The 18,052-nt window shown below is 33.6% G+C and overlaps 1 protein-coding gene across 4 annotated transcripts in view; it reads right to left on the bottom strand.

Moving 5' to 3' along the window:
- Tbc1d23 (TBC1 domain family member 23) overlaps positions 1 to 18,052 on the bottom strand; it is a 59,811-nt gene that overhangs the window by 37,890 nt on the left and 3,869 nt on the right. For 2 of the 4 annotated variants that reach the window (XM_078044374.1, XM_078044375.1), the window contains exons 2-3: positions 4,520 to 4,631; positions 1,003 to 1,108 (exon numbers count right to left, since the gene is read on the bottom strand). In XM_078044374.1, the coding sequence (XP_077900500.1) occupies positions 1,003 to 1,108; positions 4,520 to 4,631 (218 nt within the window). Of the gene's footprint in view, positions 1 to 1,002; positions 1,109 to 4,519; positions 4,632 to 18,052 lie in introns of those variants that run through there. The other 2 variants (XM_040270477.2, XM_040270478.2) reach the window with 1 other exon arrangement.

Raw genomic sequence — 18,052 nt, forward strand, 5'->3', positions numbered from 1 at the left:
ACTTCGTCCCTAAATAAAATGTATTTTTTAAAAAGAGCTGCAGATGTGGCTCAGTGGTTAAGTGCCTATGGGTTTAATCCCCAGTACCAAAAAAAAAAAAAAAAAAAGAATGGCCAATCTGAAGCAGAGTGATAGGCAAAAATATGAATAACTCATGTTGCTGGAAGGCAAAAAAGTGTCTTCGAGACAACCAATTGTCATCTAACCCACAATCAGCAGCTGCCACTATAACTTTGGCAAGAGGAGTGAAAGGGATTCATTATCCACCACCAAATTCCCTTTCTTTTTGCCTGTTTTGTAGGTTTATACTCTAAACATGTATAAATATAAAACTGTCTATAAATTCCTTTTATTGACAGCTCCCACACAGGAGAAGCACAAATACTATTTCAAACTAAATATGAACAATCTATAACAGAATCAATAAAATCAAAGTCATTAATATGTGATACATCATGTGCTGCCCTCATATCATAGGTCCAAATTCCCTTTCTTTTGCCCATATCACCAATGACATTTCTGTATAGTTAGAACACAGAAGCCTATTTAACCAATAAGTAAACTAAAATATGATGGAAAGAGGAATGAAAGATTCTAGATGAATTAGAAAAGAGAAGTATAAACTAAATTAACAATCCATATTGTTTATTAAACAGGATTGAAAACTTATTCATCCATGATATATAACAGTTTTTGTACAGCAGACCATGATCTATGATTTATAGATAAACTTTAGAACATACTCCCTTTGGACTGTATACAATCATACAGAGCTTTAATTATACAAAAACCAAGTTCAAAACTGCAACATAAGTGTATATGAAAAATAGAACAAACAATGTAAAGAAACAGCAAAAAGTACGCTTTTTCTTAAAATTATTAAATAATATTTCATAAGAATTTAAAAAAACTAAAACTATTCATAAGACCTTTAAACACATAACATATCCCATATTATAACAAGATAAAAAATTCACTAATTGAAAATAATCTTAAACTTACCAATAAACTCTAAGCAATCTTTATGAATAGTGTTCTGTTCTGGAAGGTCTAAAATACCATCCCATGATGCCAAACTATCACCTTTTCCCGCGACATTCAAAGCAATCTGGAAAAAGATTTTAAAAAGCAACAACTAGCTTCATGTTATGAAAACACGCTCCAATCATAAAAGTCCTGAATTTAGAAATAATAACAAAGATTGAAAAATAAAGTTTCTGAACCCGCAGTCACATCACAACAAACCAACAATTACTTTAAATCCTCCTGCTTTAGATTTTACTACTTCATGTTCAGTCAGTAAATAGAATGAGTTACACACAATAAATATTTACATATGCGACAATTTTAAACAATCATCTATATCACTTCTTTAAAATGTAAAAACCAGAATGTAATACTGGCGAAGAAAAAGTATACCTGTGCAATATACAATAAAAATTATACAGAACAGCAGGGCATAACAGCACAAACCTATAATCCCAGCAGCTTGGGAGACTGATGCAGGAGGAACACAAGTTCAAAGTCAGCCTCAGCAACTTAGTGAGGCCCTGAGCACCTTAGCAAGACTCTGTCTCTAAATAAAATATAAAAAAGGGCTGGGGATGTGGCTCAGTGGTTAAGCACCCCAGGGTTCAGACTTTCATATTAAAAGCATTTAGTTGCTAATAAGGATTTGTTTTAAAATAATTCAGTAGGAAGTTCCTCAAAACACCAAAAATGGCCAGGAGCAGTGGTGCACACCTATAATCCCAGCGGCTCAAAGGCTGAGGCAGAAAGATCCCAAGTTTAAAGCCAACCTCAGCAAAGGCGAGGCGCTAAGCAACTCAATGAGACCCTGTCTCTAAATAATATAGAAAATAGGGCTGGGGATGTGCCTCAGTGGCAAAGTGCCCCTGAGTTTACTCCCCAGTACCAAAAAAAAGAAACCCACCAGGAATGCAACCACCATATGACCCAGTTATACCACTCCTCAATATTTGTCCTAAAGAATTAAAAGCACCATACTATAGTAATACCTGTATACCTATGATTATAGCAGTACAATTCACAATAGCCAAATCATAGAACCTGCCTAGATCATCCATTCAATGAATGAATGGATCAAAAAATGTGGTATATACACATAGTGAAGTATTCAGTCATAAAGAGGAAATTAGTCATTTGCAGGGAAATGGATAGAATCTGAGAGCATTATGTTATCCTGTTTTCTCTCATATGTGGAAGGTAGAGAGTAAAAAGGAAAAAAATGTTGGGGGATCTTTCATGAAAATCAAAGGGAGATTAGTAGAGAAAAAGGGATCATGGGGAGGGTGGTGTGTCAAGAAAAGGGAAATTATGGGGAACAATATTAACGAAATTATATTGTTATATCACATGCATGTATGAATATGTATAGTTATACTGCAACAATAAAAAAACATGAGAAAAAACGATCCAGTGGATGGGATGGGGAGGAAAGAATGGAGGTACTAATCAAACTAGACAGGTCAAATATTTGTAGCAGTGAAAGTTGAGTTATGGGTACATAGGGGTTCATTATACAAGTCTCCATACTTTTGAATGTGTCTAAATTTCTATAATAAAACATTCAGGGGGCTGGGGATGTGGCTCAAGCGGTAGCGTGCTCGCCTGGCATGCGTGCGGCCCAGGTTCGATCCTCAGCACCACATACCAACAAAGATGTTGTGTCCGCCGAGAACTAAAAAATAAATATTAAAAATTCTCTCTCTCTCCCCTCTCTCCTCTCTCTCCTCTCTCACTCTCTCTTTAAAAAAAAAACAAAAAAAACAAAACATTCAGGGGGCTGAAGTTGTGGCTCAGTGGTAGAGCGCTTGCCTAGCATGTGTGAGACACTGGATTTGATTCTCAGCACCGCATATAAACAAATAAAGGTCTATTGACAACTAAAAAATAAAAAATAAACATTCAAAAAATGCTTTGTAAAGTTAAAATTCCATTTCTGTTTAAGTATATATGTTCACAGGAGAAAAAAAGATAAAGGTATAAACTTAGACATTATTATGGGTTTTACCTGTAAGAAGTAGGTAAAAGATAATTTGTTTTTTAGTTTTTTCTCTTTTTTTTTTTAGTTTTTGATAGATCTTTATTTTATTTATTTATATGCAGTGCTGAGAATCGAACCTGTGCCTCACACATGCCAGGCAAGTGCACTACTGCTGGGCCAGAGCCCCAGCCCAAAAGAAGATTTATGTTTTATCTTTAGTTCTTATTGTTATGGTTCGGATATTAGGTGTCCTCCCAAAGCTCATGTATGAGAGAACACAAGAAAGTTAGAGGTGAAATGACTGGTTTATAAATCTTGACATAATCCATGCATTAATCCCCTGATAAGAGTTTAACTGAGTGATAACTGCAGGCAGTCAGGATGTGGCTAGAATAGGTGAGTCACTGTGAGCATGCCTTTGGGGTATACATTTTGTCTGTGGTAAGGGGAATGTCTGTCTGTCTGTCTGTCTGTCTGTCTGTCTCTCTCTCTCTCTCTCTCTCTCTCTCTCCCTCCCTGCTTCTTGGTGCCATGTTCCCAGCTGCCTTCCTCCTCCATAGCCCTCAACCATGATGTTCTGCCTTACCTAAGGCACAAAGCAATGGAATGGACTGTCTATGGACTGAAACCTCTAAAAAGGTGAGTGACAAACTTGAGAACTGTTCTTCTCAGGTCTTTTGGGCACAGTGGCAAAAAAGCTGATTGAGACTATTTCCACAAACATATAACAAATAATTAATTCAGAAATTGAAATAATTCAGAAATTATCAGTTGAAAAGCAAAGAAAAATCTATAACTCAACAATCAGAGGCATATTCCCTTTTTTAGAAAACACAGTTTGGATCATTCCATTTATGCTGTCATATTTCCTATATTATTCATCAGTTGTATCTCCCCATTTAATGTCTTCATATACACCCTTCCTAGTGGTTAAAAAAATACCTTCTAAAACCTAAATCACTATTATTTAAAAAAAAAAAAGCAAACATTATCGAAACACATTTTAACTACAGCCTGCTCATAAAACAAAGCCTTTTCAGAGAGACTTTATTTTTTCAAAATACTTTTTGTTGTGTACAATGAATCAAAATGCATCTGCTGTCATATATACCTAATTAAAATTAATTAATTAATTTTTAAAAATCAGAAAAAGAAAATAATTTTTGTTGTTGCTATTGTTGTGGTGGTACTGGGGATTGCATCCAGGGATACCCTACAACCGGTCTACATTTCCAGTAGCTTTTCTCTTTTTCTATTTCTTTAGTCAGGGTCTCACAAGGTTACCAAGGCTAACCTCAAACTTGCAATCCTCCTGCCACAGCCTGGGATTATAGGAATGTGCCACCATGCCTGGATTGAAAATAATTTTTTAAAAATATTATTTGTAAGATCTAGGAACATAGCTCAGCGCTAGAACATTTTCCATGAGGTCCTAGGTTTGATCAACAGCAATGCAAATATATATACATTTTTTAAAGTCATTACATTTTATACATTTTAGTTTCCCGTTACCTTCCAGACTTTGGCCCTTAGTTCAGCAGGCAGTGGTCTCCCCTGAATTATATTTCTCAAAGTTTCAAGATCACAGCCTCCTGCTTCCAGAGCTTCTTCAAGATCCCGTTCCCTAAAAAACAAGTCCTATTTATTAAGATAAATTTTAATTCATATTTTTCTTTTTCAATATTCATTTACAAACATGGCCTGTTAAAGAAAACAATATTCGGGCTGGGGATGTGGCTCAAGCGGTAGTGCGCTCGCCTGGCATGCGTGCGGCCCAGGTTCGATCCTCAGCACCACATACAAACAAAGATGTTGTGTCCACCGAAAACTAAAAAATAAAATATTAAAAGTTCTCTCTCTCTCTCTCTCTAAAAAAAAAAAAAAAGAAAGAAAACAATATTCTTAGCAGCCAAACTGTAATATCAAGGCATACACAGCATTCACACATTTTGTTTTCTTGAAGATGAATTTCAGATTTTATATAGTCAATCTGCTTTTATTTTGCACTTTGTTTTAGTAAGTTTAGTTATCTGTGTTACTATATTAGAGAAAATTTGAAACTGAATATGGTGCAAGCAGACTCACAGCATTGTGGAAACACAGTAATGTCTACTACTTACCAAAAATAATGGTAGTAGTAATGACTACTGCTTGATAAGATTTCACTATATGCCAGGGATGGCTCTAAACATTTTATATATGTCCCTTTTTTAATATATATATTTTTAGTTGTGGTTGGACAAAATACCTTTATTTTATATATTTATTTTTATGTGGTGCCGAGAATTGAACCCAGTGCTTCACACATGCTAGACAAGTGCTCTACCACTGAGCTATAACCCCAGCCCTATGTGTCCTTTTATAATCTTCACTATGAAGAGTTAGGAGATACATCATTGGCCCCAGTTACAAATGCAAAATTTGAGGCAAAGAAGGCTTATATACATTTATAAGAAAAATGAAGTAATCATCCTATGATATAAAAAAATCACTATTCTTTCAAGTGTTTAATGTATTATAGTTATAGTTACATGTCTAATTAGTAGTAGAGCCAAGATCTAGATTTTAATGATCAGGTTCCTGAATTCATGTTCTTGACATTATGCTAAATAGTGGTAAGGAGAAAACAAAATCTGTCAAGAATTAAAAACACTGCAATCTGAGACGATTTAGAACATAACTATATTGATGTCATTACTTGAACAGTGCCTGACCTATGATAAATAATAAATATCAGAGGAACAAAATGGGCTTTAGTGATATACATTAAAGCAAAACAACAGAACTGTATTATCATGTAAATTATGAAGCAAACTTCAAGTGATTATGTTCAGTCTACTACACTTAAGGAGAAACTATGAAATCAATTTTATTTCCACTTCTACATGGTTAAGATAATTTAAAAAGCTTTCACAAAGGTATGAATTATTATTTTTTAGCTAGAAAATAATCAATGAAATTAATTCCCTAGGCATTTTCAAAAGCTGAGGTTTCAGTCATTATTCACATTGTTTATTATACATTATATGTTAAAAATCTGTACAATTTTTTTAAAATTTCAAAACTCATCCAGATGATTTCTATCACTCTGTGAAGCAACCTAAAAGGCAGATCATACCACTGGGATCAGAAAATCAAGTTTATATTCTAATAACATAAATTTATATGTTTATATTCTAATAATATAATATAATATATATAATATAAGTTTATATTCTAATAACATAAATTTAAGAGTATAAACTTATAAAGTGTTATTCTCTCAAGGAATTAAATGAAAATGTTATGACTTAGGATCATAATTGACAGAAAACCACTGATGGAATGTGAAAGGTTCTTTAACAAAGTTACTACAAGTTCATATGAACAAGGTAACTAGTAATGACATAAGAAACATTTTGGTAATTATGGTCACCAAAATATTGGAAGGAAAAGGGAGGGAAAGAGATTTTAAGTCTACTGTTCAAAGTGCAGGCCTATGGTTGGTTTATAAATTCTGGGGTTTGTTAACCCAAATGTACAAGACAGCTTATTTAGACAAGCCAGGTGTAGTAGCATATGCCTGCAATCCAGGAGACTCAGCAGGTTGAGAAAAAAGGATCAAAAGTATGCCTGAATAACTTAGTGAGAACTTGTCTCAAAATAGAAAAAAAGGCAGGGTGGTGGGGGTTGGAGGGATGCACTGAGAATATAGCTCAGTGGTAAAGTATCCCTGGGTTCAATATTTGATACTGGAAAAAATAAAAAACCTGAAGGACAGTATAACTGTGAAAGAAAAACTTAATGGCATCTTTGGTGAACAAATACCATTTATTTAAATGGTAAAATGTGTAAATAAATGAAGAACTGAAAATACTACTTAATGAAATGAAATTATTTTACCAAATAAATGAACTAGAATGTTTCCAATTTTCAGTACAAAAACCTTCTTTTGGTGGGGGAGAGGGGGGTTTACTGGGGATTGAACTTGGGGCACTCAATCACTGTGCACATTTCCAGTCCTATTTTGAATTTTATTTAGCAACAGGTTCTCCCTGAGTTGTTTAGCACCAAGCCAGGCTCATTTTCTTTTTTAAGTACTCTGGCAAATCTCTTACTATTTCAAACAACAAAACTAGTATTTAGGGGCAAAATGCTTGATCCTGAAAGCTACTTTTAAAATCACAAAAAATGTACGTCTCTGTTCATACAGCTTTCACTGGAGTCTATGGTGTTGTCCCCCAAGAAAACAAACTGGTCTCCAACAGTACAACCATGAGCAAGAACTGTGGAGACCAGAAAATGCTACACTGAAAGTAATAAAAGACACTTCTGACAAACCTAAAAAATTAAAAAATAACTATCTTCTGAACAAAGTAAAGGTTCAGTTTTAAACCTTCAACATTATGAATGTGTTTGTAAAAGTAGTAAAGAGCTGAAATTATGAAGTTAAATAATTCATAGAAAGATAAAGCAGAGATACAAACCCACCTGAGTGAGACCTGTCTCAAAATAAAAACAAAAAGAAGCTGGGGATATAGCTCAGTGGTGAAGCACCTCTGGGTTCAATCCCCAAAACAAAACAAAACAAAAAACCAAACAAACAAAACTAATTATACATGTTGTATTCCTAAAATTAAAAACTAAAAAAGTTACAGAAAATCTCCCACTAGGAACCTTTTTCTAAATCATTTTCTAAAAACTTCTTTTAGAAAATAGTATTCTAAAAACTTATTTTTCCCATAATTTCAAAATTTACATAAATTGCTTGTTTGTACATACTCTCCCTGAACAGCAGATGAAAACAAGACACTGTCCACCTTATAGGATCAGTTAATGCTTAAATAAATAAATTTCTGAACACAAAACACTGAGTGCAGCACTTGACCACATAATAATTCTTGTTTACTCTTGTTATGACTAAACAATAGCCAACTTTTAAAACTCATTTTTATCATAATCATTCTAGAGAATTCTATATATAATATGAAATAAAAAACCAACTGTAATTCCACAACTGTAAGATAAACTGTTAATATTCTGCAAATTATTTTTTAGCTCTTCATATATAACTGTGTATGTGTGTGTGTGCGTACACAGACATATATAAGCTAAAACTTAATAATAGTGAAAATACTATTTTATACACTTCGGGTTTCACTTTTACCCATCAAAACAAAAACAAAATCATGAAAGATACTACCCAGAGAAACAAAATGGGAAGGAGACTTTCACTTCTCACAAGGCATCAGTCAGTATACCTTGTGTATACTTATTTATTATATCTGAATGATCTGAGTAATTTAAATATTGATGGATTTCTTTTAAACATTTATATACTTTAATTCAGCAATAACTGAGAATAAGTAAAATGATTTAGCTAGAACCATGTTCAAAGCAGTCATTTTGCTTTATTTATTTATTTATTGGGGGGGGGCATGTCAAGGATTGAACTCAAGGGTGCTCAACCGCTGAGCCGCATCCCCAGCCCTATTTTGTATTTTATTTAGAGACAGGGTCTCACTGAGTTGCTTAGCACCTCACAGTTGCTGAGGGCTGGTTTTTAACTCTCAATCCTCCTGCCTCAGCCTCCTGAGCCACTGGGATTACAGGTATGCTCCACTGCACCTGGCTCAAAGCAGTATTTTTAAAACCACAATATCGGGCTGGGGATGTGGCTCAAGCGGTAGCGCACTCGCCTGGCATGCGTGCCTCCTGGGTTTGATCCTCAGCACCACATACTAAGATGTTGTGTCCGCCGAAAAATTAAAAAATAAATATTAAAAAAATTTATCTTTCAAAAAACCACAATGTCTATCCATTAAAAATAATAATAATGATTTATTTTAATCAGATGGCATTTTAAGCAATAAATTGAAATACTGAGAAACAAGATATGGAAAAAAATTTAAAAATTAAAGACATATCAAACAAATAGAAAAAGTCCACTATTCCCAATCACTCTTTCCCACACACACTAGGAAGGAAATTTTTTAAGCATTTATTTATAGTGGTATTTTTATTTGAGAGTTTTGCCTTTTAGTAGTTGAGGAAGGTGGCTATCTGTACTCTCTAAACTGAACAAATGTAGTAAATTTGCAAGGAGTAAGAGCAAATTTGCAAGTAGTAAGAATTCTCACCCCAAACACGTATTTCTTTCCTTAAAGCATTAAGTAACTAGAACTTAGGAAAGGATACTATATATAATATTAAGATATTAAGGATAGTATACACATATAGGATACTATAAACATTAAGAAAGGATATTATATGCATATATTAAGAAGAAAACAATATACTATTTTATATATTTTCATTTTAATTCTCCAATAATGAATATTAAAAGTGTAAAGTGTAAACAAGATAAAAGAGTTCAATCAATAGTTAACAGCAAGCTGTCTTCTAAATATTTACAAACATGATAAACTTGGAAGTTTAAAAATGTACAAGTATTTGACTCAATTTTTGAGCAAGGAAAACTAATTCTGGATGAAGTTAAGGGTAAAGGTGCAGGGGTGGAATGGAATGGTTAGAAGAGCTCTTACAGGGCTTCATTTATGTCTTCAGTCTGTATCCCATGGCCTCACTAAGACTTTAGGCAGTCTTGACATATCCTCAGCTTCTTCATGCCTTGGTCTTTGTGTCACATTCAGGAAGCTGTAAATTCCTGGCATAAGGTTAATCTAACCAGTTCTGCCTTCTTTGTTCCTATACTTTATGAATGCAGACCTCCAGGAAATAAGAAAAAATTTATGATACTACCATGAATTCATCATCTTCTCTTCTCTTTTAGGTATCAATCCTGCCTGAAATATCTCTTGAATTCATCATTTTCTTTACACCCTTTACCCAGCCACTTTACCTCAGGTCACTTTATTTCTGACTTCCTTTATTTCAAGAACTGAGGATGTCCTTTTTCTGACTTCAAAGAGAAAATACAGGCCAGGAGACTTCTCTTTCCTTTGATCTCAAGCACCCCCCACCAAAAAAAAAAAAAAAAAACCATAAGCTCAGTCATTCAGACAACTGCTTTCCAATATTCACAGGAGCAAGGTGTCCTTTCCCTATTCTAAGACTAGTAACTTTAGCTGGCTCTTATCTTCCCCCCAAATTCCCTTGGAGTCATGTGCCATCAATTGTCACCTCTCTACTATTTTCCATTTCTCTTTCTCTGCAGGCTTTCCTCTGAACCAATATGTTCAAGTATCACCACTATGAACAAAATCAACAACTACAACCAAAAAAACTCCAAACTTTCCCTTTGCATCCAGCCACCAAACCTCTGACCATCTCTTACACAACAGAGCTTTTTGAAAGAATTTTTATGCCATCTTTTCTCCCTCATCTTATATCCACCTCCTCACTCTCCTGCCTACTCCATCATTTCTTATCCCTTTTTGACATCTACCACTCCATAGGAACCCCTCTCCCTATCATCCCCAATCTTCCGTCATAATAATCAATCTAAAACACTTAAGTAGGATGTTTTCTGAAATGGAAAACAAATGTTTAATTCATAGAGCCTCAGTCTATCAACTAAACTAAGAAAACTTCACTAGTTCTAAAATTCTTAAAATCAAATCTTTTTTCTGTAATTTAAAAAAAAAGAAACATTATAGTAATAGTTCAAAAGGACCACTTAGAACCTATAATATATATAATCACCCTAAACTTAAATTCAGAAATATAGAGAAAACAATTAGCTGGGGAAGGAGGTGCACATCTGTAATTCTAGCAACTTAGAAGGCTGAGGCAAGAGGATTGCAAGCCAGCCTTAGCAACTTAAAGAGATCCTGTCACAAAATAAAAAAATTAAAAAAAAAGAGGGGATATAGCACAGTGGTAAAACACATCTGGGTTCAATCTCTAATACTGAAGGAAGGAGAGAAGGAAGGGCAGACAGATGGATTCAACTGCCAATTTTTTTTTTATATAGTGTCTTACAAGTAGAGTAGAGGAAAGGGAGAAGAGGAGGAGAAGGAAAAAAAGACACAGGACTAAAATGAAGCAAACTGAATTCCATTCATGTATGCTTATGTCAAGGTGAACCCAACCATTATGTATGACTATAATATACTAATAAAAGTATTTAAAAGTACAGTGTCTTGGAGTGATCAGAATCCAAGATAGATTGTTTTCTTAAAATAGAAATACAAATGGGGCTGGGATTGTGGCTCAGTGGTAGAGTACTTGCCTCGCACGTGAGAGACCCTGGGTTCGATCCTCAGCACCACATAAATAAACAAAATAAAGATATTGTGTCAATGTATAACTAAAAAAATTTTAAAAAATAGAAATACAAAAAGTGCATTACTGGGATATCAGTAATCACCCAAAATCTGCTACGTAAACATCTTAAATATGTTATTTCTGTTTATATTGTTCAAACCTTAGTCTGCCAACAGTATTAAATACAGCCAAGTGGGGAAAAAAATGGACATAGAAATCTTCACTGAAACTATTTCTAGTGCTAAAAACATACAGAGTAATATAGCCTGTGATGATTATTCTCCTTGCCTGAAATATTTCTACCTTTATGTACTCAAGAGTTTTCTATACATGACCTACTCCCCTTAAAAAACTCATTTTTCTTTCCTTCCTTCTCTTTACAGTTCAACTCAATGAAAATAGTAATTTCCAAACATCTCCATTTGCTCTCTCCTCATTCACTGAAAATCTCCACCATTCTCCTAAATTGCTCCAAGAATTCATTAGACATCAATCAGAGTCTTCGTTCTCTTTACAAAACTCTACAAAGTTTTACTTTCTTCTTAAAACCTTTTCCTTCAAGTGCTTGGGTTGTGACTCAGTAGTAGAGCATCTGCCTAGCATGTGTGAGGCACTGGGTTCGATTCCCAGCATATAAATAAATATAATAAAGGTCCATCAACAACTAAAAAATTTAAAAAATTTAAAACCTTTTCCTTCAGATTCTCCTCTATCTTCCTAACCCATAATCCAAATTCTTTTCTTCCCTAACATAAACATTATTTTATTCAAATCTTCAGTAAATATGTATTGAGCACCTACTACATATACACTTGCCACTCTAAGAGGCATTGGGAATGTAGCAGTAAACAAAATGTTCACACTCTCATGTGGTTGGGATGCTAGCCAGTTATTCCAAGGTTCTAGCCCAAGTACTATTATTATATATATAATGTCACACAGAGGTGGGAGCAGGTCTTTCTGGAGTGCAGGTCACTCAGATTTGTTTAGAACATAAACCATTGTGAGCGTGGAGATATATATATATTAAAAAAAACCAGATACAAGTCTCTGACCAATTACTCAAAATTCTAAAAATGACCAATCAACTAGCTGCAAGCACTAGCAAAGTATGTGACAGTCAGTATGCAGTGGCAAGCTGCACATATAGAGTTGTCGTTTCATGGCTTAATTTGTGTCCCCCACATTTCAGGGTATTTTTTAATGCCCAGGTCATGAGACATCAAAGCTTTATCTGAACTTATTCTGCTACTACTGTTAGCACCCTGCTACAATTTACTACCATATCCAAACACCTTAATTAGTCCCTGAATATTTTGTGACATTCTTAGAACTGAAAATAGGACAACTTTGTCACAGATTTATTTGCACAGTAGATATGGGTAAACTCAAATCCCAGTACTATATAACTTGTTATTTTTATATTTTATTTTTTAAATATTTATTTTTTAGTTGGAGGTGGACACAATATCTTTATTTCATTTTTATGTGGTGCTGAGGATTGAACCCAGTGCCTCACGCATGCTAGGCGAGCACTCTACCACTGAGCCACAACCCCAGCCCCGTAATCTGTTATTTTTAAATACCAATCTCAAACCATTAAAACTTCCTAAGTATTTCAACAAATAGTATGATAGCACATTCAGAAAAGATCCTGACAACTTTTGAGAGTGTTATTTAATTGCAAAAACTTAACTCTTTTGAGAGTGTTATTACTGCAAAATACTAAACTTACCTGGATTTGTGTCAGAATCAGGTACAACTATTACAGGTATTTCATTAAGATATATTTGCCTACATGTTATTCTCCCTTTAAAGAGTTTCTAGCCTTTATTTATGAATTATAAAAGTGATATATAAATGTTATATCCCTCCCACTTCATCAGCTTTAAAAATTTAGTGAGCTTTTATTAAGATCAGATCTGCAAAAGCAGTTTGGGACATGCCCTTATCAAATAAGATAATCCTCTCCATAATTTGTGTTTTAACCAGGATATTGTGCCAAGTAAAGATGGTAAGAAATTTGGTCCTCTTAGTTTGGCAAACCAAATATGAGAGCTTCAGTACTTCATCACTGTGGCAAGATGACTATTGTACCATAACAATTGTAAATTAATAACAAAGGGTACAGATGCTTTAAGTTTTTTTCATAGACTTATATTTTTACCCAAAACCATATAGGTCAAACTGTGGGAATGGTATCAATAGTGTCCCTTCCTCTGCTAAGAAAAAAACTCAGGAGCTATTGTCTAAGTTAAAAAAAAAAAAAAAACAAAGAGCAAAATAAAAGGTTTGTCAAAACTACATGTACAATTGTACAGTGGATCTGCTGTAATACTTTGCCTACAAAATTGAAAAATAATTTCTCCACTAAGAAGCAGTTAACCTCAGAGTGCTCGAAATCCTTGCTTCTTTCATGCTTTCTCAGGATAAAATTTCTCAACACTGTGTATTCCCATATTATGAAGGGACTGTGCAGCACTTTCTTTTTTTTCTTCTCTTACACCAGGGATTGAACCAAGGGGCACTTAACCACTGAGCCACATCCCCAGCTCTATTTGTATTTTATTTTGAAACAAGGTCTTGCTAAATTGCTTAGGGCCTTGCTAAAGCTAGCCTCATACTTGTGACCCTCCTGTCTCAGCCTCCAGAGCCTCTGGGATTATAGGTGTGTGCCACTGAACCCGGCACATTGCAGCACTTTAAAAGCACAAAGAAATTTATCCATTTTTTTAAATGTTTTTCCACCATGACAGTTTATTTGGAAACTAAAAATGGAGTATATCCTTATATTCTAAAACAAAGAATGAGATAAAAACAGCAAAAATTGGACAGAAATATTACAAATTTCCACTTTGTTCAAAGTATAATGATACTAAAAAAACTCACCAATATTCCTCTTCTTGAAATCATCCTTTTGAAAAACAAAGGAACAAATGAAGTGACAATGCTTTACAATATCTGGGCAATTCTTTTCAAAAGTACTTTTCCAATGGGAATCGTAATTTGACAAAGAAATACATACTGGGTTTTTTAAAAAAACCTGGGCTCCAACCACCAATGAAAATTAATTTGATATAAAAGGACCTCATTGACTTTCTTATTGGTAGCTAAATCTAAAGTAATATAACAAAATAAAGCACAAGAGTTTCTGTTTCTCAATTATCCACTGATATATGAGATGGATACAACATTCTATATGTCACTTTTATAATTCAAAACAAAGGCTAGAAACTTTTTAAAGAGGAAAATAACACAGGAATTATTTTTTATACATTTTTTTTAGTTGTAGATGAACATAATACTTTTATTTTGCTTATTTATTTATTTATTTATTTATTTTTATGTGGTGCTGAGGATTGAACCCAGTGCCTCACATGTGTAAGGCAAGTACTCTACCACTGAGCCACAACCCTAGCCCCACAGGAATTATTTTTAAAGGAAATTTTAAATTTCTCCAATATCACTAGATAAAAAAAAAAAAACAGAAAAATTACTGAGCTAAAGTAATCTAAAAAGTATAATTGTTTACATGTTCTACATATTACTCTCAAGTCAAAATAAACTAATTTTATTTTAATATATAATAGTAACACACAACATAATAACATTGTTATATATTACATATTTATGCAACATAAATGTCTGTCAATATATTATATTAAATAATATATTTTCTAGATGAAGTATACAACCATCACATCTGAAGATTAAAAAAAACTAATTTATGTAATTCCTAGCAAGGATATAACATAGTATTATCAAAACAAAAGTGAGGGGCTGGGATTGTGGCTCAAGCGGTAGCGCGCTCGCCTGGCATGCGTGCGGCCCAGGTTCGATCCTCAGCACCACATACCAACAAAGATGTTGTGTCTGCCGAGAACTAAAAAATAAAAATATTAAAAATTCTCTCTCTCTCTCCTCTCTCACTCTCTTAAAAAAAAAAAACAAAAGTGAGAAAAAGGTATAGTATACAATGCTATTGTATCCCGCCATGAGTCATCAGTCATCCCTTCTCATGGATGCAAGAATGTCAATGAGCTACCAGCTCATACATATCCTTATAGCCTCTAGACACCACAGATACACTCAACAACGCAGTTTTTTTAAATATTTTTTTAGTTGTTGATAGACCTTTATTTATTTATATATGGTGCTGAGAATTGAACCCAATGCCTCACATATGCCAGGCAAGTGCGCTACTGGTGAGCCAAAGCCTCAGCCCCCAACATTTTTAATAGTGTTTTCCAAAACACATGATTGAACATATGATTAACATATTTTTACTTGGGCTTTCTCTAAGTGTCTGTTAATGTGAAATACACAAGATATATGAAATCAACTTTAGAAACAGTACAGGGCTTAGGGGAAGGAGACATAAACTTAAGCATCAAATTTTCCAATAATTAGATCTGTCATATGACCATTCTAAGTCTGATATTTAATTTTCCAATAAGGCACTAACCATAATTCCTAACTTAACTTTCTCATTGAGTGGCTGTAAAATTCAAATGAGATAATATATATAAGCATTATATATAAGGGTTAGGTTCTGTATAAAAGTACAGTGTTTGCTTATGTTTCCTTGCTAAAGTTATACTGTAACAACTGGTTTATGTAATAACTACTTTAAATAAGAAAAGAAATATACACGACAACATTTCCACCTAACCATAAAATGCTAAGTCAGCTAAAGGACATGAAAAAGCTAACCTTCAAGAAAAGGGATGAAGACCTGAAATAAATGATTTAATTAGTCAGTATTTTCTTTGTTTGGGTTAAAAGGCGAAGGCAGGCCCTTATAAACTAACATATAATCTATTTTTAGCAAAGAGTTTCTTTTTAAATTTTTTTTAGCTGTCAATGAACCTTTATTTTATTTATTTATATGCAGTGCTGAGAATGGATCCCAGTGCCTCACACATGCCACACAAGTGTTCTACCACTGAGCCAGAACCCCAGCCCCAAACACTTTTTAAGTGACTTTTATTTATTGCTTTTTTTTGCACAAGAAATAATTTGATCTTATAATCAAATTGCTTTCTATTTGTCTCAATATTAAATAAGTAATTCAAACACTGCCTCTTTACAAACTGTGTACTAAAATCCTATTCTATTTTGCTAGAGCATGTAATTTCCAAAAGCACTGGTATTTAGATATCTTCTGTAGCTACCTTCAAATATCATTCTCAGTGATAAAATGATGAAAAAAATCTAAGTGTACAAACAAAGCAATAAGATGCAGAGTTCTGGTTTTAAAACTGTTTCAATTTTTTTTCTAAAACCTTACACAGCAGTTTGAACATAACCATTCAGTGAATGTTTGCTGAGCTATGAATGCTTTGCAAACTATTTTGCTTTCCGATACATAAGAAAGGGCATTGTCTTAAAGTAAAATTCACACTTCAGCATTATACAGAAGTGCTCTGTCAAGCATATTTTATCAATTCTGTTCAGAAGACTCCTGGTCATAAATTGGATGTCTATTGCAGTGCTCTAGAATTATCTGAATTGCCTCACTAACTTATGTAGGAAATGCACTTGCCCCCTTTCTGCAGTAGGTACATAAAGATAAAAATGAATGAACTTAAATACATTTCTTTAATATTCAAAAATCAATGACTAATCCTAACTTTTGAACCATTAAAACATCAATATGAAACAAAATCAGAAGTGACTATTTAAGAAGCACCTCTAAAAACTGTAAAATCTGAATTTATTTAGAATTTAAAATAAATCATATAAACAAGTCATCTTCAATTCTCATCTCTGCACGCCCTCTAATTATATGTTACAAAGTCAAACAGCATCACTAACCCCTAATTTAATAAATAATAAGTATATTTTTTCTTCTTTTCCCTTTTTTTGGATTATTTTTCTTATTGTTTGTCTTCAGATCAGGTTCTGCCCCAGCTGCTGGCCTGGAAGTCCTGGGCTTAAGTGATCCTCCTTCCTCAGCCTCCCAAGTAGCCAGGATTATAGGCTTGCACCACTGCACCTTGCTTTCCTTCACTGTTTCCCTAAGATAATACCTAGCTTTAACAAGCTGTCAATGTTTTTAAACAAAGGATTCCTTTCTGTTTCATATTAAATGTATTTCTTTATTGACTATATTATGTCTAAAATTGCAATCACCCAGTCCTTAAGTGATATTTTAAATCTTTCCTCACATTTTAATACTTATAAGCAGGGAGCACTGAGAGTACCATTTACAGAGTGCACAAAACTTTAAAAGAAGTTATATTCTTAAAACAATCCTATTCACATCTCAAATTAACAACTGAAGCTTCTTTATAGAACTAATCCTTCAATTTTAAAAAAAGTTTAGCAATAATTTAACATTAAAACAGAACTATTAATTAAAAGTGAATATTGAGAAAAATGTTTAAGTTAAAGAAGTTCAGAATATCAAGTTATGTAATTAAAATCTCTATGCTATCAAACAGTTTACTCTTTGTTTTATTAAGTGTTTTTAACTGTCATATTTTTATTTTAGCTTTGTCAGATGGAAAGTTTTCTAAAATGTATCTTATCACCTAACTCAAACTCATCTTAATGATAGGGCTATTTAGCTACAAATATAAGTGTGTAATAATAATATCTATCAAAAATTTTCTAAATTATGGCTTAAGATTTTTTTTAATATTTATTTTTTAGGTGTAGATGGACACAACACAATGCCTTTATTTTTATGTGGTGCTGAGGATCAAACCCGGGTCCTGCCCATGCTAGACAAGCGCACTACCTCTGAGCCACAATCCCAGCCCCATGACTTAAGATTATTTTAAGGAAATATTTCAAGCTGACAGACTCAGGAAATGAGAACATATGTTCAAA

Source organism: Ictidomys tridecemlineatus, chromosome 3, assembly GCF_052094955.1.
Source record: "Ictidomys tridecemlineatus isolate mIctTri1 chromosome 3, mIctTri1.hap1, whole genome shotgun sequence".
NCBI lineage: Eukaryota > Metazoa > Chordata > Mammalia > Rodentia > Sciuridae > Ictidomys > Ictidomys tridecemlineatus.